General features: G+C 37.6%; 1 protein-coding gene across 1 annotated transcript in view; it reads left to right on the top strand.

Annotated features, from left to right (window-relative positions):
* ryr2a (ryanodine receptor 2a (cardiac)) overlaps positions 1 to 23,440 on the top strand; it is a 175,685-nt gene that overhangs the window by 103,051 nt on the left and 49,194 nt on the right. The window contains exons 70-92 of the mRNA XM_053341138.1: positions 728 to 788; positions 3,991 to 4,229; positions 4,784 to 4,865; positions 5,158 to 5,288; positions 6,432 to 6,559; positions 6,895 to 7,087; positions 7,663 to 7,745; positions 8,166 to 8,323; positions 8,426 to 8,513; positions 9,271 to 9,363; positions 9,677 to 9,847; positions 10,058 to 10,117; positions 10,583 to 10,717; positions 10,938 to 11,050; positions 11,188 to 11,284; positions 11,455 to 11,561; positions 11,820 to 11,871; positions 11,985 to 12,035; positions 12,162 to 12,261; positions 13,285 to 13,364; positions 13,764 to 13,840; positions 14,371 to 14,444; positions 19,347 to 19,364. Coding sequence (XP_053197113.1) covers positions 728 to 788; positions 3,991 to 4,229; positions 4,784 to 4,865; positions 5,158 to 5,288; positions 6,432 to 6,559; positions 6,895 to 7,087; positions 7,663 to 7,745; positions 8,166 to 8,323; positions 8,426 to 8,513; positions 9,271 to 9,363; positions 9,677 to 9,847; positions 10,058 to 10,117; positions 10,583 to 10,717; positions 10,938 to 11,050; positions 11,188 to 11,284; positions 11,455 to 11,561; positions 11,820 to 11,871; positions 11,985 to 12,035; positions 12,162 to 12,261; positions 13,285 to 13,364; positions 13,764 to 13,840; positions 14,371 to 14,444; positions 19,347 to 19,364 — 2,391 coding nt within the window. The remainder of the gene's footprint in view (positions 1 to 727; positions 789 to 3,990; positions 4,230 to 4,783; positions 4,866 to 5,157; positions 5,289 to 6,431; positions 6,560 to 6,894; positions 7,088 to 7,662; positions 7,746 to 8,165; positions 8,324 to 8,425; positions 8,514 to 9,270; positions 9,364 to 9,676; positions 9,848 to 10,057; positions 10,118 to 10,582; positions 10,718 to 10,937; positions 11,051 to 11,187; positions 11,285 to 11,454; positions 11,562 to 11,819; positions 11,872 to 11,984; positions 12,036 to 12,161; positions 12,262 to 13,284; positions 13,365 to 13,763; positions 13,841 to 14,370; positions 14,445 to 19,346; positions 19,365 to 23,440) is intronic.

The raw sequence follows: 23,440 nt of genomic DNA, 5'->3' as shown, positions 1-23,440 counted from the left end.
AAATCACATGACACGTTACCCCCATTTGTGCAATGAACAGATGTTTGGCTCCTGCTATCTTTCATATTATTAAAAAACGTTATCCTTTTCACATCTATGGATATACAAGTGTTTGCTACAGTTTGTGATGTAACAATAAAAAGTGTTTGTATGGGATTTAGAGGAGAGAGGGAGAGGATGAACATGACAAGGCCTAAGAACATCCTGTGTGTGTGCATGGGTGTGTGTGCATGCGTGCATGGTATTGTAGGTGTTTACTCATCCTTTGCTCAGGAGCTCTGTGTGTGTGTTGTGTGGTGTGTGATGCAACTTTTTATTTGATGTCCAAATGCCAAGAGCATTCCACCATGTAACTGTTCTCAAAGTAAAAAGATGTTCATTTCTGCAAACTAAACCTGATACATTTTGGCAACTATCAACTTTATTGGAGACAGCTTGTAATATGCCCAATTTGAATATGATTTTTCCAGACTTTTATTTTTCAAGGAACATCTATTTTCTTTGAATATGATGCTCTGCTGTTGTGTTAACTAAAGCACAAACATGAAGGGTGTGATTCTTCAGATATTCTCCCCAGACAGTTACTTCTGATAGATTTGAATGGGTAGATGTGGTTGGGTTTTTTTTTGTTGCAGTGTGCTTTGACTCTTTACATCCCTGGATCTGACCCCCAAACTCTTTTCACAAGGTACAGAGTTTTCTGTTTATCACTCTCTCTGCTTTCCAGGTAACAATGCCACATCCATAGTCAACTGTCTGCAGATACTGGGACAAAGCCTGGATGCTAGGTAAGGAAAGAGATGAGCTGGGATGTACTCTGTGTGTGTGCAACCTGGTCCTAACACCAGGTTTATACTGGATTACATTTAGTCAGTGTAAAGTAAGAATAAATATGTGTTCTGAGTTTGACATACCACAGAAAAGTGTGTTGTTAACCACCCTGCCAAATTTGAATGATTAAATAAATCACCAAATAAATGAAATTAGGCTTCAAAGTTGTGTAAAACTCAGTCTCTTTCTCTGCTCCCAAACGCTGTGGGCGTGCCCGTCGTGTTCGCTGAAACCCCGCCCCCTACCAAGTGTCACCTGTCAATCAAAGTCACCACCTCTACCCGAAACATGGACACTACGTCTGAGAGCTTTCTGTTGCTAACTCAACTGCTAACTCGGCTGCTAGCTCGGCTGCTAACTCAGCGGCTAGCTCAGCTCAGTAGCTCGGCAGCTAGCTCGGCGGCTAACTCAGTTAACTGGCTAACTGTAGACTGTAGTAGTAGTAGTGTGTGCTGAATGTATTTATACCGCTACAGCAGCAGGGGTGGGTAACGCGTCTGTGATTTTCAGACCCTCCCACTAAATCCTGAACACAGAAATGTTGAAACACAGTTTGTGAAGCCTAGCTCCACAATTCAAATCTAAATGGTTGAAATTCTTTTTACACATGTTTTAGAAATACATTTATAACCTATTTAATGTGTTTAGAAGAAAATGTCTGAATTCACTTTATAGAGTCTTTAAAAAATCTTTGTCTAAGCCAGTATTGATGGACACATAATACACATATTGTGCAATTGATGAATACTGATAGTGTTATCAGGCTACTATGGAGAAACATGAACTGAATTGTACAACTAAAGAAGAAATGAAGAAATAACGTAGTGGACAATCATAAATAAACATGACTGCATACATATACAGTAAATGCATGGTAGATTCCAAACCTGGAAGGAACCATTGACTATAACCAAATGTAATATTTGCACCTCACTTGTGTCAAGTGTTGAAATCTGTGGAGTTTAAAGCATGTTTTTTTTTTGTTTGGCCATATTTTATATGTTTTTATATATTTTAATATTTCAAGTCAGGTCCATTTTTATTTGAATATATCACAAACTACAAAAAACTCTCGAAAAAAAAGAAATCCCTTTTAATGAGGAAAAAAAGAGGAAACCTCAGGAAACCCAAATCTGACTGACATGCAATAGATGTGTGTACATATACAGATATTGATGTTTTAGTAGATGCTGTGTGTACAGAATAGACCAAGAAAACACAATTACAGAATAACAGCATGGAAAAACAAGGATGACACAATTATAGATGCCAGGTGTTACCAAAAATAGATGAAACCTGAACACAGTGACCTCCTTCACCATGGAGACCTGGAGACAGGCACACGCACACAGGGGAGGCTCACATCAAGCCATTCACATACACAGGAGGAGGAAACTAGAAACCACACACACACACACACACACACACACACACACACACACACACACACACACACAAGGGACAGAGTGAGAGGGAAAATGAAATAATTGAAATCTGCTCAGTTTTAATATGAAACGTTTTCCTTTTTTATTTTTGTATTTCACATCATAAGCAACTGTTTATGCATCCTGAGCACTTTGAGTTTGAGTTTTGTAATGAGTCAACACAACATCATTTAGATGCATGAGCCATGCAGTGTGTGGAGTCAGTTGGGAGTTGGGTAAGCTTTGTAGACAAAACCTTGATTTTGCTGCATGACTAAATGTGGCTACGGTTTGTCCACGTGTTGGATGGGACATCCACTCAGGTTTCAGCTCAGGTTTCCAACATGTATGGATGGATTTCATAATGACATATCAAGTAGAGAATGAGGAAAAAATACAGCCCCAGGTTAAAAATACAGACGTGTAAATGTGTATAATAACTAAAAATGGCAGAAAACCTGTTATGATGCAAGCAAGGACAGAAGAATCTTCAGCCAAAGAATGTCAGGACAAAAATGGTTTCAAGCTACTCATAAGTCTGACTGTTATAAGCTAAATCTGCTTTGTGTAACAGCTTTGTGTCATAAGACTTAACTTTTCTTATCTTTGTGCTTGTTTGGGTACCCTCCTGCCTTTTCTATGTGTAACATTCACATATACCAGAAGGTGGTGTAATAGTAATAACTAAGGAAGTTGATGTTTTAAAAAGACATCAGGTATATTTAGCTTAAGCTACCAGAATGAGTGTAGTAGCAGTGCCACTGACTTTAAAAGACAGCTGTAGAGCAACGCAGCCACGCCTGGTCAAACAAGGGCATTACACTGAAAGCCTGAAGGACTAAATGACCTCAGACAGTGTTGGAAACTATTTAGACAGGCTGTCCAAACACTTTGGGTCACAGGTAATGTGGTTGAATGCTGAGTCATCAATACTGCCAGTGTAAACAACTACATGAATTAGAAGAGACTACAGATAATGACAGAAATGGACTATTTGACCACTGCTTGGAATGTAACAGACAGGAGATCAAAACAGGACAGACTGGACAGCTGTAATTGTGATAAACTGGATGTGAGTGCCAAGTCTATCTAGCTGCAGTCTGTCTGTCTTCATACTAAAGATCTAAGAAGAAGATCTAAAAAGGTTATAGCTTACAGTAGACCTGGAAGTATGATATGAAATATAGTGTATAGTGATGCATTTACACATAAAGATGAATAAAAGATGAATTTTTGAGTTATTTAGGAGCTGTTTCTTAGTGGTGTACAGACTAATGAAACATAGATTTAGTTGTTGGGTCATACATATTGACTTGCAGAGCTTGTTTTACAGTGACTGATATACATGAATACAATATGCAACTGTAAACAAAGAAACATGAAAGAAAACATAATGTAGTAGAATTTCACTGTGTATTTATTTTGATGTATGTAGTTATATATGGGGTTCCTATTAATTAGAAGCAATTAGACAAAAATATCCTATATATCAACTAATGTGTTACAACGTTTTGCAATATAATTGTGATTTTAAATATTTTGGGAAGTTAAAAGCCACAGTTAATATTTAATGTTGATATTTTTTAGATATATTTGGTGTAGCTTGAGCTTCCTGCTTTGAAAGAAGTTTATTCTGTCTTCAGTCTCTTATTCTGAAATGCCTCGAGTTCTCACGTTTAAATGACTCTCTTGCAAAGTTAACACTGCGATATGTAACTCTTCCTCCATACATCAGGACGGTGATGAAGACTGGTCTGGAGTCAGTGAAGGCAGCACTGAGGTCATTCTTTGACAGTGCAGCAGAAGATCTGGAGAAGACTCAGGAGAACCTGAAGCTGGGCCAGTTCACTCACAGCAGAGAGCAGCCTAGAGGAGTCACTCAGATCATCAACTACACCACCTTCGCCCTGCTGCCTGTCCTCTCCTCCCTGTTCGAACACATCGGACAAAACATATTTGGAGAAGATCTCATATGTACGTAATGACAATGAGATTCAGTTTCTTTTGTGCTGTTTTTCTGTAATTGAGGCATCAGAGGTGAAAAGGGAAACATTCTACTGATTTCTCAAATGTCTTCTTGAATTCTTGATTATTTATATAATTATGTGACCAGATAATACAAGATATAATTGTCTATCAGGTTTATAGAGTCAAAGTTAAACACTTGGAGGATTTTTGAAATATCACTGCATAGACCATAGAAACATTCGTTAACTCTTATCATAACATTTAAATCAATATGAAGTATTGTACATATTGTAATATGTAATAACATTTAAATGTAATATATTTTCAATAGATCATTGCACTGTTATCAAAGTTACATCATTCTTCATGCTTTTTAAAAAAATCACAAACCTTACATAATTTACATAATGATTAATTAGATATTTAATTCATATGAAATTCAGATTTGGCTGAAATAGGAATGGTCAGTAAGCTTTTCCTATAATTATAATTACCTCTCTCTCTCTCTCTCTCTCTCTCTCTCTCTCTCTCTCTCTCTCTCTCTCTCTCTCTCTCTCCAGTGGATGATGTCCAGGTTTCCTGCTACAGAATCCTCAACAGCCTCTACTTACTGGGAACCAACAAAAGCATCTATGTAGAGAGGTACAGTATGAGCCACAGTGCAGATGTAGTAAAGGTGCTTCCACATGTCATGTACTATGCAAAGCATTTAGATTTTCAGAGAACACTGATGGTATGAGCATTTTAATAGGAGTAAGATAAGATTGATAAAACCACAGAAACAACAAACTACTGTGGCAACATTTTCTTTTTCTGTGTAAATTGTAAAAGTTCTTTGGAATTAAAAAAAAATCCTGATCCACCCAATATTCTTTATAAGATCATTTGAAATTGACTAGTCTTACTAAACTGTTTAACTGTGTCCTCTCTCCAGACAGCGTCCAGCATTAGGACAGTGTTTAGCTGCTTTCGCTGCAGCCTTCCCTGTTGCCTTCCTGGAGCCTCAAATCAACAAGTTCAACAGCTTCTCCATCTATAACAGCAAAGGATCTAAAGACAGGACAGGTACTGATGAAGGTGACTTCCATTTCACTATTTAAACCTCATGTTCACTCCATTCATCATAGTGAGAGCAAGCATTACACTACTGTGAACCAGTAGATGGACAGGAAGCAACAGACCACTGCTTCCTACCAAATGTTAAAGTTTCTTTTTATCATTAACAAAGATTTCCTAATCTTAACTAAGTAGTCAAGTCATATTCTGTATAGGACACTTTTGAAAACATCAACAGATGTTGACCAAAGAAATTTAAAATATAACTAAACAAGTTAAACTAAAAGAAATGGGTAGTAACAGATATAAATTAATGAATTCTCTACATGTAGGACTCAGACCAAGTGGGTCTTTATCCAGGATTTATAAGTGTATAAGTATAAAATCAAGGATCTATTGAGGTTTTGAATCACATGAGTCCCCAGGGGGCGCTGCACAGATGTGAGGAAAGGTAGTACAAGTGGTGAAAGGCATAAGAGCATGCTGGCACCACACTACTGTTACTATACTGTTACTGATGTTACCATTATACAAACCATTACCAAGGGGTTTTCAAAGGTTTTCACTGTAAACATTTCAGGCAGTGTTTTCCTATACATTATTGCTAATGTTGAATAGTTGCATATAAATGTACATATTGAGGGCAGCACACACCTGCACTCATTGATTTCTATGTAAAACCACATACAGCTGCCATGTGAGTCAGTTGTGGTACAGTTTAATTATTTAAATAAGTCATCAAGTTATTCATTCTTCTGATTTCATTCACCTGTCTTTCTGTCTATCTCTCCCATATCAAAGTTTTTTTATGCAGCACTAATTTGCAAAAAGTTGTCCACAGAGACATGTCAGCATTAATACCAGAAACCTTTCTATCATTAAACTTTATATTCATTCTCTCTCTGTGTGTGTGTGTGTGTGTGTGTGTGTGTGTGTGTGTGTGTGTGTGTGTGTGTGTGTGTGTGGTGTGTGTGTGTGTGTGGTCTGTGTGGTCTGTGTGGTCTGTCTGTGTGTGTGTGTGTGTGTGTGTGTGTGTGTGTGTGTGTGTGTGGTCTGTGTGGTCTGTCTGTGTGTGTGTGTGTGTGTGTGTGTGTGTGTGTGTGTGGTCTGTGTGGTCTGTGTGGTCTGTGTGGTCTGTGTGTGTGTGTGCAGCTCTAGGGCTTCCAGGTCAGGTTGGGGAGGTTTGTTCTCTGATCCCAAACTTAGAGAAGTCTCTGGAGGAGATCATGGAGCTGGCAGAGTCTGGCATGAGATACACTCAGATGCCCCATGTGATGGAGGTAGGAAAGAAAGAAAGATCTTTCTTTCTTTCTTTCTGTCTTTCTTTCTTTCTTTCTTTCTTTCCGACTACCTTTCCGACTTTCTTCCGACTTCCTTCCTTCCGACTTACTTACTTACTTTCTTCTTTTTTCAAATAATGACTTGGACCTTGTTTCTGTTATATTAATAGTACAAATGTCTCTTAACCAAAGCTTGAGATGCCATGCCTCTGCTGATTCAACCCAAACAGTGACTATCTAATATTAGTATGTGTGGGCTCACTGCCAAACTGTTAATGAGAAGCTGTAGAATGCTTTGTATCAGCCTTCACTATGTATTTTTGCTTCTCCTACAGGTGGTGTTGCCCATGTTGTGCAGCTACATGTCTCACTGGTGGGAACACGGACCAGAGAGCAACCCAGAGAGAGCTGACAGCTGCTGCACATCTGTGACCTCTGAACATATGAACACTCTGCTGGGAAACATCCTGAAGATCATCTACAACAACCTGGGTATAGATGAGGGGGCCTGGATGAAAAGACTGGCTGGTAAATAAGACCCCAAACTGCATGTATGTATTTATGTCCTATGTCCTTTCATTTCTGTCTCTTTTTAAGGTCTCTCCCAATTTGAAGTGCACTAAACTAACTTGACTAGACTAAACTTTATATTATATATGATATCATTATATATTATATGTACAGAATATGTACATGACATCAGTGCTCTGAGACAGTAGAACCAGAGCTATAATTAGCTATGAATTACAAAAACACACTGAACAAGATAACTTACATTTAAGAAGGTTTTTTGTTGATTTATCTTTATTGTAATTTGTTAAAATGTTTAAAATATGATCCTAGGAGATTTAAAAGTATGGTTAAAAGTCTTAAAGTTGTCTTTCTTAAATGTGTATGTGTATGTGTGTGTGGGTGTGTGTGTGTGTGTGTGTGAAAACACATGCACGTACACACACACACATAGACACACACACCCACACACACACACACACACACACACACACACTTTATCACTGCATCAAACTAACCACTGCATGAAGCTAAATGATACTACACTGGTCAATAAATTCCTGTCAGTCACCATCTCTGTCCCTCCTCCAAAGTCTTCTCGCAGCCAATCATCAGCAAGGCAAAGGCCCAGCTGCTCAAGACCCATTTCCTGCCTCTGATGGAGAAACTCAAAAAAGTGAGTCTGTAAGATTAGTTTTTTTGTATGAACTCCAAATATTTCAGTCATGTTCCCACAGCCTCAGGCTAAATGGAGCATGACATACTGCCTTTTAATAAACTGCCAATTTGTCATCATAGCTGTGGTAGTCACCAGTAGACTCCTATACCCCCCCCCCCCCAACCTTCACAAACTCATAACATCATGTTGTTGTAACAATAGGCCTGCTAAAAAACACACTCATTTGTACCACAGCAGCATAAGAAATCACTCATTTAAACTCATTTTCATACAACAGTTTAACTTATATAGTTTTTACATTTTTTGAATTAGTCACTCTACTTTGGTATAATTATTTGTCCCCTTAAATCCAATAGCAGCTTTTATATATTATATAATACTGATCATTGTCTTACTATACTTGATGTAATGCTTTAGAAAGCAGCAGTAGTTTTGATGGATGAGGAGCACAGCAAAGCGGAGGGGAGGGGTGAGATGTCAGAGACGGAGCTTCTCATCATGGACCAGTTCACCATACTAGTCAGAGACCTGTACGCCTTCTACCCTCTCCTCATACGCTTCGTAGACTACAACAGGTACAGTGCTTTACTTTTATACTTTTAATAACAAATATGATGTAATACTCATTAAGTGTGAGCAGGTTTAATAGTATACATGTTACTGTGATATATTAACAGGGCCAGATGGTTGAAAGAGTCCAACCCAGAGGCTGAGGAGCTGTTCCGAATGGTTGCTGAAGTTTTCATCTTCTGGGCCAAATCTCATGTAAGACAAGAAAGTTGTTGCTCATTAAAAAAGCTCACATGGGAGCATATTTATGCATATCTGCTTTTTTTGATTAGTCAACAACTGTAGACCGTAATGTTCAACTACAATATCATTTTTGTTTTATTATTTTTTTCTTTTATTTGTATTGTTGCTTCTTTTTAATGTGTTTTTAAACTTCTGTAACTCTGTACGGTGTCCTTGAGTGCCAAGAAAGGTGCCTTTAAATAAGATTTATTATCATTATTATTATTATTATTATTATTATTATTATTATTATTATTGTTATTATAATAACAATGTACAGCCTGATATCATACATCCCTTTTAGGACCTTCACAATAAAAGTATTTTCCACTTTTCCTTAATTCATGATAATATGTATACTTTCACACAGACTGTAATTGATCAGAGTAGAATGTATTACAACCAGTATAAAAAGATGAATACATGTGACTGAACAGCTAGTAGTGCTGATCCTTTCAGCATCACTGTGTTGGTTTCCTGGTTTATATAGTTGAGTCCTCCTTCCAGTGAATGGACTCATGATCTCTACTGATACCATGCGTGCTGTACTGCACTGGTAATATTTACCTGGAGAGGACTGTATCTCTGTAAGGTGGAATGAATCAACTGAATAAGCTACCTATCAGAATTAAACCAAAGTGTTTTATAATATGACCTTTATCTTACAAACAGTGTGAAACACGTAGATCATCAGACAGTGTAAGACTGATAATGTCATATCTGTCTGCAGAACTTCAAGAGAGAAGAACAGAACTTTGTGGTCCAGAATGAAATCAACAACATGTCTTTCCTCATCACTGACACCAAGTGTAAAATGTCCAAGGTACAGAGACATGGATAGAAGGGGGGTTAAAGAATTTGTGTGTGTGTGTGTGTGTGTGTGTGTGGGGGGGGGGGGGGGGGGTTGTGTGTATAAATATGTTTTTTGTGTAAATTCAAAATCAAACAGTAAGAATAACACCATGCTCAATTGGTATTTTTTGCAGAAATGTACATAGTAAAATGATACAGCTAAAACATGTAACCAATAAAAACAGAGCAAATTTGTATATAATATTCACAACAGCAAGGTTAAGATTTGAATGAAAACTGCATTGTTAAAAATTGTGTGTGTGCATTTCTTGTCTTCACTTCAGGGAATAGTTTCAGACCAGGAGAGGAAGAAGATGAAGAGGAAGGGAGATCGATACTCCATGCAGACCAGTCTGATTGTTGCCACTCTGAAGCGTCTGCTGCCTGTTGGACTCAACATGTGTGCTCCTGGAGAACAGGAGCTCATCGCACTGGCCAAGAACCGCTTCAACCAGGTAGGAAGAGTAATACTCATCATCTAGTGTGTTATAGAAAAGGCTGTGGTGTGAGACACTTTACCGCTCTACATCATTATTTGTGAAAAAGTCATCATCATGTGCAAACATGACAAAAAAAGAAGTTAGTTTTTACTGTGTAATTACTGGTATCCTGCAGTGTGAAGGGTTACCTTGTCTTAATGAACAGTGCATTTACTTTATCAACAGAAAGATACAGAGGATGAAGTTCGAGAGGTCATCAAGAACAATCTGCACTTACAGGGGAAGGTAAGAATACCTGTGAGTGGTGATGAACCAGGTATTATAAGTCTTTAGTTACCTTTCAGTAGGATGGTGTTGTTATTGAAAAGGTTACAAACAAACAAAGAGCAGCATCATTTTTGACAATATTAAAAACTAACAACCCCACTCTATAGCCACATTTGATATTAAAAGGCCTATCCTCTTTTGTTTTTTGTTTTTTTTCTAAATACACTAGAAAAGCAAATATTTGGGATAAACTCAGCATGACTGAGTCCAACACAGAGAATTACTAGAGAATTTTCAGTTTGTCAATAAAACTTGACAAAGATTCATGTTTTGAAGTAGACAGTCTTAAATGGAACAGCTCTAACTAGTGGTTCTTAGTCTACTTAAGAACGACAAATACTTGAAAATATTTGACCTGCATGCTCAGAGATGTGCTAGAAGAGTTGTTGAAGCACTAGACATTAAAGTGTGTTTGTTCTACAGCTAGAGGACCCAGCTATTCGGTGGCAGATGGCTCTGTACAGAGACCTCCCTAATCACTGTGAGGACACCTCTGACCCAGAGAAGACTGTAGAGAGAGTCCTGGACATCGCTCATGTCCTTTTCCATCTAGATCAGGTGTGTGTGTGTTGTTTGTGGGATGATTACAGACATTTTCTTGTCTTGTATATTCATATTTGGACTGATGTGCTATGTAGTTTTGTCCTGCACTTTTTCAAAAATACAGATACTGTGTTACACATGGATAACACAGACAGGAGTAGGTGTTTTGGCCTCCAGAGGATTAGATTAATCAGCTGTGAAAGGCTTCTGTGCTGAGTTTAGTTTGTGTCTTCAGGTTGAACATCCTCAGCGCAGTAAGAAGGCTGTGTGGCACAAACTGCTGTCCAAGCAGAGGAAGAGAGCAGTGGTGGCTTGTTTCAGGATGGCCCCACTCTACAACTTACCCAGGTAAGTTCTGTACACACACACACACACACACACACACACACTAATGCAAAGGTACAGTATATGTGTATGTACTGTACAATATAAAAATATGCATGTAATATTATTATTAAGTCAATACTTTATCTTCCCCATACTAGGCACCGGGCTGTCAACTTGTTCCTGCAGGGCTATGAGAAGTCCTGGATTGAAGCAGAGGAACATTACTTTGAAGATAAACTCATAGAAGATCTGGCTGTAAGTTCATTCAAACATAAATGCTAAATACATGGAATTACTGATCCAATGGAAGAATTTCTACCACTTTAAAGAAAAAATATGTTCTAAAGCTGAAAATGAGAGTACATTTCTATTAAAAAAGACTTTTCAGTGCAGCTTATCAAATAGTGAATGTGTGCTTCTTTCAGAAACCAGGTGAACAGGAGCCATCTGAGGAAGAGGAGGGGGTGAAACACATCGATCCACTGCATCAGCTCATTCAGCTGTTCAGTAGAACGGCCCTCACAGAGAAGTGGTGGGTTCTACTCTCATACAATCATACAAGATAAGAAATGCTAACTTCTGCCACAATTTCAATGATATTATTGATGATATATATTACTTCAAAGTAAGGTAGTATTAAATGTGGATGTCAAAGGGTACTGTCCTACCAATATACTACAGTATAAAGTAAAGAGAGGGGCAACACTGAAAACCAATAAAAATAACACGTAATGCAGATTTAAATAATCACATTATGATCATTTTTAATAGTGTACATTTTGTGTTGCAGTAAACTGGATGAAGATAATCTGTACATGGCCTATGCTGGCATCATGGCTAAGGTATCTGCACCAAGACTAAAAACCTTTTTATCATATAGGAATGATGATATTAATAAAAATGTATACCTTTGAAATCTTTTAGCCTTTTTTTTAATCACTCCTCCTTTCCTCAGAGTTGCCACGATGAAGAGGATGAAGATGGAGAGGAAGTGAAGAGTTTTGAAGTAGGTGATCAGTCACTGTGTGTGTGTGTGTGTGTGTGTGTGTGTGTGTGTGTGTGTGTGTGTCTTATCAACAGTATATATGTTAACTATAGACTGACATGCTGCTGCCTGTGTGTAAATAAACAGGAGAAGGAGATGGAGAAGCAGAAGCTGTTGTATCAGCAGGCTAGACTGCATGATCGTGGAGCTGCTGAGATGGTGCTTCAAACCATCAGTGCTAGCAAAGGTAGGTTCAAGTCCTCAGTGTTTTCTCTTGGATATTTAAGCCTTGTGATGACAGGTTTTATATAAAGTGCGTAGAGTGTTGATTTTAGGTGCTTCCCACCTTTGATTAACATGGTCTCTCACATCTTAGCTTCCCCCAGTGATGATGCCAGACAGAGAGATGTGAGACTAAATGAGACTTCCTGCCTCACTGTGTCATTTTGCAGAGACAGCAATTAGACACACACACACAGCATCTCAGCTGCCAAACGTGGAGAAATAATTAAGCAGCAGTAAAAGCTTGAAAGAAAAACACCTGTCGTCTGATTACTGCTGATCCAATACTAATTATAAATGTATTGTGGCATCACGGCGTCACAGAATGTGGCTGATAGAAACACATTAGACAATTAAAATCAGTTTATTACTGAAAGGAAATAGAGAGGATGTAGAGAAGCAATAAAAACAGCCATAAATATTCTAAATAAGTACAGTCTAAATAGCACAGGATGACATTATAGGTCTAATAATAATAATAATAACTGTGACTATATGGCTGTATTTCCCCACCACGTGAACCAGGAATCACTTTGAATGGAAAAGAAGAAAAGAAGAGGAAAAGACTTTTGGCTTGTGAAGAAAAAATGAGCAAAGATACAAGAGTCATGTAGCCCAATTCATTTATGTTTAGATTCTACATATGTAATATAAATAACTTGAGAGCCACTGTTGGTGCTGTCATTTCTCTTCCCTCAGGTAGTTTCTTTAATCTAATCTACAGTATTTTAATCATACAATAGTAAAGCTGTTTCCACAACAGCCTGGACTCTGCTTTTACTGTTCTGTCAAATCAGCTGACCAATCAATAAATACTCTGACTGCCTCCTTGTTCCTCATCTCCTCTGAGGAATATTTAAGGGATTGGAACAGTGATGAGAAAGCAGAATTTAGATAAGATAAGGTTAAATTCAAATTGATACAGCAGTACAGTGTGTGTAAATAATTCAGCAATATATAAATGTCCAATATGGTTTGTATTTACCAGGTGAGATGGGTCCCATGGTGGCCTCTACTCTGAAGCTGGGCATTGCTATTCTCAATGGAGGAAACTCTACTGTCCAGCAGGTATCACTACCTGCACTTTATCCTGAAAATACACACTTCTGTCTAATCTATATGTTCAGTTGTGTTATTTTATTATTGTTACTGTTTGTTTTTGTATTGGCTAGGCTATATATTACATTATACACATCATTTTGACAATGCAGTTTTTTTGTACCAGGTTACATTCATGCCACATGTATCTACACTCTGATTAGTTCAATTAGACACAACAACATGAATACCTGTATCACACCACATACTGTATGTGCAATGATCCAAATCCACTGTTCCTTTGACGTGTATAGTGTTTGTTGAGACTGTCCACCCCCTGTTGTGGTTATGCACTTGTGTCAAAGCACTTGAACTATAATCAATATATACAGAAAACCACCTACTGGTCTTTCTCTGTGTCTTTGATAGAAAATGCTGGATTATCTAAAAGACAAGAAGGATGTGGGCTTCTTTCAGAGTCTGGCTGGTCTGATGCAGTCATGCAGGTATGAATGTTCCTTGTCTCAGTATTAAAGAAGTGCTCTACTACTTTAATAATGTCTGAGGACTCACAAGAGACAGATTAAAAATGAATGATTGAAGCTGAAGCAACAGAGGCAGTGGTATTTTCATTCTTATAGGAGAGGTTCCACCAACACTGGAGCCTAACATTTCCCATAAGGCAACATTCAACTTTATTTGATTTGACTCTCGCTTCCAGGTTGATGTTTACGTCTTAAAAAGCTCAAACATGCCCCGTCTTTGAAAAACAGGCTTTCTGATTATTGTCCGAGCTGAGATAAGCCTCATGACATCATCAGAGTAAACGGACCTATATTTGTGTGGAGTGTCCCTATACACCTACAGCTGCTGGGTTGTTTTATGGGTTGTGAGGGTGGGTGCTTTCTGAGAGTCTCACTCCAAGACCAACCAGAGCAAGTGTTTATTTCTTCATTAAAAAATAAATAAACACAAAAAAAACAGATTGACTAAATGTGATTTGACCTACAGTAATACAGTAAATGATTTGTTTCAGTGTTTTGGATCTAAATGCATTTGAGAGGCAGAACAAAGCAGAAGGACTGGGGATGGTGACAGAGGAGGGATCAGGTAAGCCTCACTATGTTTAACCTTTTAAACAATATTATTGACTTATTAATAGGGGTGTGACGAGATCTCGTGCCACCATATTTCTCGTCGAAGTGAATTTTGTCTCGCAAAGCTATAATTAAGGGCCGCACCAAAAAAAAAGACGATCGGTTTTCTATCGCTCATTCGCTCGTTATGTCTTCTGTTTATAATGTCACGTGTGGATCATTGAGCTTGTTGCAGCTTCTACCTGTTGAGAAGATCTCAGTCAGAAGTATGAGATGAGGAGTAGGGTTAGGCTGACCTCAGGTCTCTACACTGAGACTGAGGAGCAGGGTTAGGTTGACCTCAGGTCTCTACACTGAGACTGAGGAGCAGGGTTAGGTTGACCTCAGGTCTCTACACTGAGACTGAGGAGCAGGGTTAGGTTACCCTCAGGTCTCTACACTGAGACTGAGGAGCAGGGTTAGGTTGACCTCAGGTCTCTACACTGAGACTGAGGAGCAGGGTTAGGTTGACCTCAGGTCTCTACACTGAAAGCCTGAAGTAGGAGGAGCGGAGGAATCTATCAGCTATGGAAGCCTAATGATGCAAGAAGTAAAATGAGTCACACTAACAGATTATAACACCATTTATATGTTGTACTACTTGTTTCTACTCTTTATAATTTACTTTTTAGTATTTGTGATTGTATCTAACTTTTGTATTTATGGTTGTTATTTCCATAAATACCAAAATGATCCATCTATAAAATATCTATATGGAGAAACCTTTTACAGTGCTGCATACTGCATATGATAATTATATATTTAGAAAGTAGAACTAAAGTGATTCATTACAAGATGATTAGTTAAAACATTTCAATTCAATTTCCATTTTGTGAATTTCAAATAAAAGAACAGTCTTTTATTTCCTCATTAGTTTTCTTAAAAATAAAGTTAAAATCTGGTCTCGATCTCGTGAACCCAATGTCGTGTCTCGTCTCGTCTCGTGAGCTGAGTGTATCGTCACACCCCTACCCCTACTTGGTAATAGCAGTAAAAAGGAGAGTTTACTGAACATGTCTATAACATGTAACTAAAAAGATGAAGTAGCTTTGTAACAGGGCCAGGCCTAACCTGGATATTTACTCAATGCTTATAGTATACAGATGAAAACCTTTTCTTCATCAGCTGCAGATGAAATTCTAAGTGAATTAAAGTGAAACAGAAATAAAAGAGCATCTTTATATTTAACCACTGGGCTTATTTCCCAGTCAAACTACATGAAAGGGCTTCAGTTGTTAGAGTGCTTAAAATGAAATCTGACAGATGTGATTGGATCACTAAAAGGAAGTTAAAGTAAGGGTAAACTTTATTGATCCACTTAGGGGAAATTCAAAATTGACAAACAGTAGCCTTGTAGTGGTGAAATTATCAAATGCTAGCTCACAACCAACTAACGGTTAAAGGTAGAGTCAGTCATTCTGAGAAAGATTCCTGATATTTGAACAAATACACCCTTCCCTTCATACTCTCTCACATTAATGGAGGTGCATTGTCAAGGCAATGACAGAAATAGAAATATATGGTGGATGTCAGAGCAATGCCTCAGCTGTAGAGTCACTTCTGTTCCCCTCACACAGTAGCACCATCAGGGGGGGGGGGGGGGGGGGGTGGTCTCATGTGAACAGAACAGCCTCACTCGTCTCTGTCCAGCATCTCTGTCCACAGAAGCACTTAATGATATGGTTGTTGTGACTTTATTTGATGGAAATAATAGTATTTCATAACAGTTATTATTAAGTTAATAATTCATGTCAGGCAGTTCATCTGATGTATGTGAAATATGTGGTTGAAAGAATATTAGACATTTCATTTACATAGTATGTTTCATTTTGTGCAAGGAAATAATTTAGAAGCTAAAATAATGACATTGTTTCAAGTGGTTTGATTATGGTGATGGGCCAAGTGCAGAGAATGAAAGCAAGAGAAGAAGAAAAACAGATGGTGAACATCCTGCAGAACCACACCAAATTAGACTGGCCTAATCAGCTCAGATTTCACTTCACTCAATACCACAGAAACAGACTGGGAGCACAAAATAACACAGGGAGTCTCTATAGGACTCTCTCAGATTCAGTGTACACTGATACATTTAATAAATTGGAAGCTTTTCTTCTCTCTCAAGTTCGTGAGCCCTCTCCTACCATTGCAGCTGCTGTGATGACTTCCTCCTGTTCTATGCACGAGAAAGAATGCTCCCTGTTGCTGATTGGCTGGAGTAATGTTGTGGAGCTAGCTCTGAGCCACTGTGTTTCGTTCCCAATTTACAGAGCCAGATGTTTTTTAGCACACACAGTATAAATGGCTAGTGGAACTTGAAGAAATATTCACTGGATTTGACAAAAGATGAATGCAAAAGTCTTTCTCCTGAATCACTGACTCTACCTTTAAATGTGGTTTTATATGATAGTTATCAAATTTTGATGAGATTTTATTGGAGCATGTGTCAAGAAATAAATGAATAATTAACACTGAGACAGAGGATTAGATTTTTTTTCATTTTCATTTCACTGTCTTTAAATCTCCTCATGAAAAACCAAAGGATTCAGTTGCATGCTAAAATGTTCATACTAAAACAGCTGAAGGGCAAAACCTTTTTCATCAAATTCAATATTATACACTTTAGTGTCATTATTAGTGTTATTCTTTATACATTGAGGTTATTTTTATCATCATTCCTTATTTTGGCTTTGTCTCATTTATCCTGCCAACACTTGAGAATTGAGTCAAGTATTAATGAAGAATAACCTGTCATTCACATGCATTATCATGTTTGATTTCATTATGTACAAGTGTCTGTGCTTATAATTGTTCTGTTCTGTTGTTTGTATATTATAGTTTTTCATCCTTACTTATATTCTTACAAATTCACATCAGTAACCTTTATGTAGACAAACTGTTTTAAAACATTTTCTATAGTTCTAAGCTTTCAGATGCAGTGATTACATTGATACATTTATTAGGTAATTTTGAGGTAATTATTGTACATATGGGTAAATATGTATATATGTTATCATGTCATAATAGGTGTAGTAATAACTTGGAATTTATTAACTTGTTTCTGGTCATAACAAACTATATATACAGTAATAGTTATATAACTGTCCTGACTTCATTTTCTACTCGTGTTTCACCTCACATAATGGTTGTACTTTAATTCTTTATTTCCAGGATTCACAAACAGACGTGGTACCTAAATGTATATTTGCATGTACTGAGTCATGTGTATCAGTTTGAAAGACACTAACACCTTTATTTTGGATCTTTATTTTCATGAGCTTCTCCCTGCCTGGGAATCTGACATCTTTCAAACTCACACTTTTCAATCTTTCAATCTTAAAGGACCAGTCTGTAAGATTTAGTGGTATCTAGCGGTAAGGTTGCGGATTTCAACCAAATGAATCCCCCACCCCCTCACCCTCCCCCCCTGTCTAGCATATAGGAGAAGCTTATGGTGGCTCATTCTAAACTAATAAAAACACAACTCATTTTATTTTCAGGTGATTATAAACTAATTAAAACATACTATGCATATTATATTCTATTTCTGCCAAATCTGTTCCTCTTGATGCCCCTAAATTCTACGCACTGCACCTTTAAGTGGGTCCAGAGCCACAGAGGTCATTATACAATATTTTTCACTTCCTGAACTAGTAACTATTGTATAATTAGAGATATGCATTATAATCTCAGTAAATAATTCAAAGAAGTCAGAACTGCATGTGTCATACTGAGTCACACTGACTACTTTGACATGCATATTATTACTGTATCCTTTTAAATCTCATCATTGAATCTCATTCTGAATCATTAGAAACCAGGTTATTCATATCACTCAAGATCATCTGCTTGCAGTTGTGTCTTGATTTCTCAACATCTCACATATTTCTATACATCAGCTGTTGCAGTGCAGTTGGATTTGTGGCTGTCTGAAAATGCAATTTATGATGTGCATTAATTAAATCAGTCTTTCCTTTCATTTTCACATGTTATTCATCATTACATCATTTGGTTTTATTGACCAACTACTTAGTAACATAACTTACTAACTGTGTGTCATCTATGAGCATTACAGAGAATGATCATAAACCTGGATAAGGTGTTCACAGGCCAGAACATCCTGGTTTCTATGGTAATACTCCATAGCATATCAAGGTTTCTAAAAACTGGGATATGGTGTTCACATGCACAACTTGCATATTCCAAAAACCAGATGATAACCAGCATATGCACATGTAACCTCTGTGATAAAACATGACATCTCACAAATTGAGCTGAGGTTCAATTTGTAGATTTTTAAAATGCTTCCTTTGCTCTTTATTCAAAATAATCACTTAGAAATGTTCAATTGACTTAAGTCAATTAAACATGTTTGGAATGTGTTGTGCTGAACTGCATTATATCCCATTGTAGTTATTTTTTTATATCCGTGTAAATCACACATACACATTACACTTACAGTACACATTACTGCACCTGTTCTGACACTAAGTCATGGTACTAACACAGCTGATAATAATGAATGACTTTTCTACCATAATTACCTCATTATTATCTTGTAAATTTGAAGCTTTTTTTCTAACCAGCTTTTTAACAAACAGGGTCACTGTGGATTATAAATAAGCATACGATCTTGTGTGTTTTTGTATTTTCTTCTCAAAGGGTTTAAGCTTTACTCAGCTCTGCAGGTTTTCTGTCAACACTTTTTTTTCACGTTGTTCAAACATCAAAATTCAGAATTTTGCAACTCTTTTCCCTATATGTAATCTTTTTTCTTTGTTTCTTTCTTTGTTTCTTACTTTCTTTCTCTCTTTCTTTCTCCCCGTTTTTCCTTTCCTTTCCTCATTTTGGTTTACTGCACTTTTCTTCCCTTCCTCAGTCATCACTCATGAGCGTGGTAATTATGCCTTCTGCCATTTTCTTGTGTGTTGGTGGGTCTCTCTCTCTCTCTCTCTCTCTCTCTCTCTCTCTCTCTCTCTCTCTCTCTCTCTCACTCTCTCTCTCTCTCTCTCTCTCTCTCTCTCTTTCTCTCTTTCACTACAGTTGGTTAGTTGTTGTGTCAGTTCTGTCCAGGTCCTGAGTGTAGACCTTCAAACGCCCACCCCCCCTCCCCCTCGTCCTTAACCTGCTCTGTGCTTGTAGCTACTTCTCTGCCTTCCCCTCACCATTCTAATCTTTTTGGTAGGCCAGTTATAACTCACTGTGTCTGCTTGGTTTTTGTAGCTGCTCTTCTTTTAACATCCACTTTTGAATTTTCATGGAAAATGTGTCATGTCATTCTCTAAACGGATGATATTTCTGATTACTTGTTTTTTGGAATATAAGATGTTAACAGTGAAATCCTAAAATCACACACATCCAGGCAGAAGTAGTATGAGTGTAGCTATAATGCCACAGCCTGCCATCTAAAACTAAGTATGCCTCCTTCTCAGGATTTGTACAGCATCTGGCACATTCTAAATATTACTAATATGAGTATTTACTGCCCCCCCCCCCCCCCCCCCCCGCCCTCATCCTTGACCCCCCACCCTCTATGTCATGTAGTCAACCTAAAGTCAGCTGGTTGTTGTGTCTCAGTAATTGAGATGGTTATTGTGCTGGTTGTTATCTGTTGTGAAGTGTACAATCCCCTCTGTGTTCTCAGTCTCTATGATTCACTCTGTTAGGGCTGCAATAAACATCAAAAAGCTGCACTAATTAATATTCATCAAATTGAATGTGAAACCCACAGAGAATCATTTCCTCACAGCTTTACTGTTTTACGTCAGTCTCATGACTCTCATCAGCCTTGTTTCCAGCAGCAGTAAACAGTTGTTTTCACTACATTACCTGCCCAGCAACAAACAGCACACAGGCCAATTTAATCAATATTGTATATACTTTTATATATGCTTTTCTACACTCAAAAAATGTGTTTTACTTAAAGGATAATTATAGTTTTTTACAACCTGGACCTGATTTCTAGCATAAAATACGACCATTGACCTACTAACCACTGATCTGGATGATGTCATTTCAAGTCTCTACCACAGCCCGGTTTATCATTGATCCAGATCAGAGGTTAGTAGGTCAACCTACAGATCCCGGATGTTGATAACATGCCACCACAGGCTCGGAGGGGAATAGCACTAATGTATCATAACAGAATATTGAACTACTGTAGTTTGGCGGCAGATAATGTGTTATATAGAGGCTGCGCTTCGGTGCCCCGTGTACTCGCTTTTAACGGATATACGTGGCGCTCCACTGGAGCTAATTTTGTCCGAACGACTCCAAATGACACCAAAGTTGTCTGGGTGAGTAAATGATCGTATTTTATGCTAGAAATAAGGTCCAGGTTGTAAAAAACGGTAATTATCCTTTAAGTCAGTGATATATGGACCAAAGCCATAACTAAAATATTACAACTTTAGCAATACAAAACAGAGCCAACGGTTGATAAAATAAGTAATAAGCAAATAGGTGTAGCTTTGGAGTGCTTATTGGACCTTCTGACAAATAATTTAAAAAGTTAATAAATAAATAACACGTTGCACATTTAAACCTTCATAGGTCCTGCATAAAGCTCATATCACCACCTACTAAATGTTTAGTTTTTATTTCAAACAAACAGTAACACATACAGAACAGAACATGTTTAAGCCCTTAAAGCTCCTGCATGGAGCTCATATCAGCCACAACATAAAATGCAATAAAATGACAGTTGACAGATTTACAGATAAATTACATTATATACCTGTTGTATCTAATCTGATCACATTTTCAACAAGAATTGACCATAACATAAGCTACAAAATATTTAGTTATTCAACATTGCATCAATCCAGTAACTATTCCTATTGAAATATCACTAACTATTTCAATGTTTTTCTCACCTTAACATTTTCAAAATTGGCAAAAAATATCCATGCCTCAAGTTAAAGGTCCCCTGGTGCATGTGTTCTGCCCCCTGGTGGTTTATGTGTGCACTACATGTATCCGATCGTATAGATCAGGGGTTTTCAGGGGAAAAAAATATCACACTTATGATGTAGAGCTCTCTAAAACTCATGTATCAAATATGATTCACTCTGCGTTACAGGGTTAAATGACCCTAAATGGTGGCTAGTTACAAAGCATAAACTAGCAGCTAATTCAAGTTAATAAGTTGCCTTTTATTAGGTTTAAACTGTGTAAAGATAACACATTTTATTCACAGTTTCACAAAGTGTCAGCATGCTGAAGGTTCATGTATAAAGACAATAATATTAGGACATACTGTATTAGTTCAAACTAAAGTGATATTATAATTGATTTAAAGATAAAGGTATTTAATGTATAGATTAATCACAAAAAAACAAGGTCAAAACTCGAAATATTTGCAGCCCTGCTGGTTTCTCATCTCTTTTTCATCTGTCCTGTTTGGTCCACCTCTCCTTGTTTTCTCTGTAAGTGTTGCACTTTGGAGTTTAAAGTGGCTGTTTTTGGCCGTTCTGCTCTGCGAGTGGAGGAGGGTGAACTCAGATCCTTGGTCTCCTTCCTTCTTCCTCTGCCTTCCTCTTATCTTCTTCTCTCTGTTTACTGGCTGAGCTGTGTTCTGTAGTCAGTGTATTTGTCCTTCATGATTGTTTTACTTATGTGAAAAAACTCTTCATTTGACTAACCTGTTCCTTTTTTTATGATTTTATGTTTTGACTTATTTTCAATTCAGTATTGTATTTTTTTATTTGTGATTTATTTGTAGTTGTAGTTTAACTATATAAAGCATTGAAAACTTTAGTAGACCAGAGGAAGTTGTGTGTGTTCTCAGATCACATCCTCAGCTTGTCAATTGTTACAGCCCATTAACACAGAGATGCACTTATTGAGATATTAAGGATATAAAATTAATATGGTCCCATCATTTTATTTCAGTTGTGAAAAATATATATTCCCCTCATCTGGTTTATCATTGTGTTGAGAATAAGACTGAAAGTGCTTTAGAAACAAATTGTGTGCCATTCCAAAACATTAGATATCTGTTTCAGTTAGAAAGATGGCATTGACTGAATCGTTATATTTTTAAAAAGAGCTCACCCTTGCTATAGTGTAGGTAACTGTCAAGTTTGGGGTTGTTAAAGTCTAATTTCTAGAAGTTTTACCTACTCCATCTATCAGTCCACCCAGGAATGTATGTATAAGCATCACATGAATTCATTCAAATTCAACCACTTGTTGTTTCATAAATCCTCCACTTTACATATAAATATTAGATTCTCAACCTAAAGCTACCGACAACTACAGGAATCCTCACGAACCACTTACATTTACCAGTGGACTGTGGCTTTTGAGGCCATGCAAACATAAACTGATGTGGAGGACCATGGGTTGACCTCCAAACAGGTTCTGGCATCAGATAAGTGAGGAAGGGGAAACAGGGAATGTTCCAGGGGAGGTGAACTGCTAACCTTGACTGTGGTTTCACTGACTCAACCTGACCAATGACCAACAATCTATGTAGAGTAGGCTTTACGCCGATCTAAACGGCTATATCGGATCGGCCGATATTTTGCATTTTATGCAATTTGTGAGATCGGCTGTAATGTCTTAATTGGCCGATCTGATCAATGCCGTCATGTTGAAACTTTTTGCAGATGCTCCTGTTGCATTGATTGCAGATGGCTTGTGTTTTATCTGTCGCATTTACTCTGAAGAAGTTCCACACCACCGACATGTTTGTTTGAATCTGACAGTTAGTTAAGAGCCCTGTCACAATGTGACGGACAATAAAGTTTTTTGAATATTGAATCATTAGCTGTCGGATTTAAACAAACGTGGGTGTTGTGGGCAGACAAAACATAACAAACAGATAAAACACAAGCTATTTGCAACCTGTGCAACACTAAAGAACCTTGTGGGGAAGCATCTGCAAAATGTTTCAACACCATAAATGTACCTGGATAGGGAACACGAGGAGGAGCATGCCGAGTTTAAGAAACGGAGCGTGGACAAAGA

The sequence above is a fragment of the Scomber japonicus genome, chromosome 20, assembly GCF_027409825.1.
Source record: "Scomber japonicus isolate fScoJap1 chromosome 20, fScoJap1.pri, whole genome shotgun sequence".
Classification (NCBI taxonomy): domain Eukaryota; kingdom Metazoa; phylum Chordata; class Actinopteri; order Scombriformes; family Scombridae; genus Scomber; species Scomber japonicus.
Note: the sequence above shows the minus strand (reverse complement) of the source record. Positions and strands in the feature narration are given on the sequence as shown.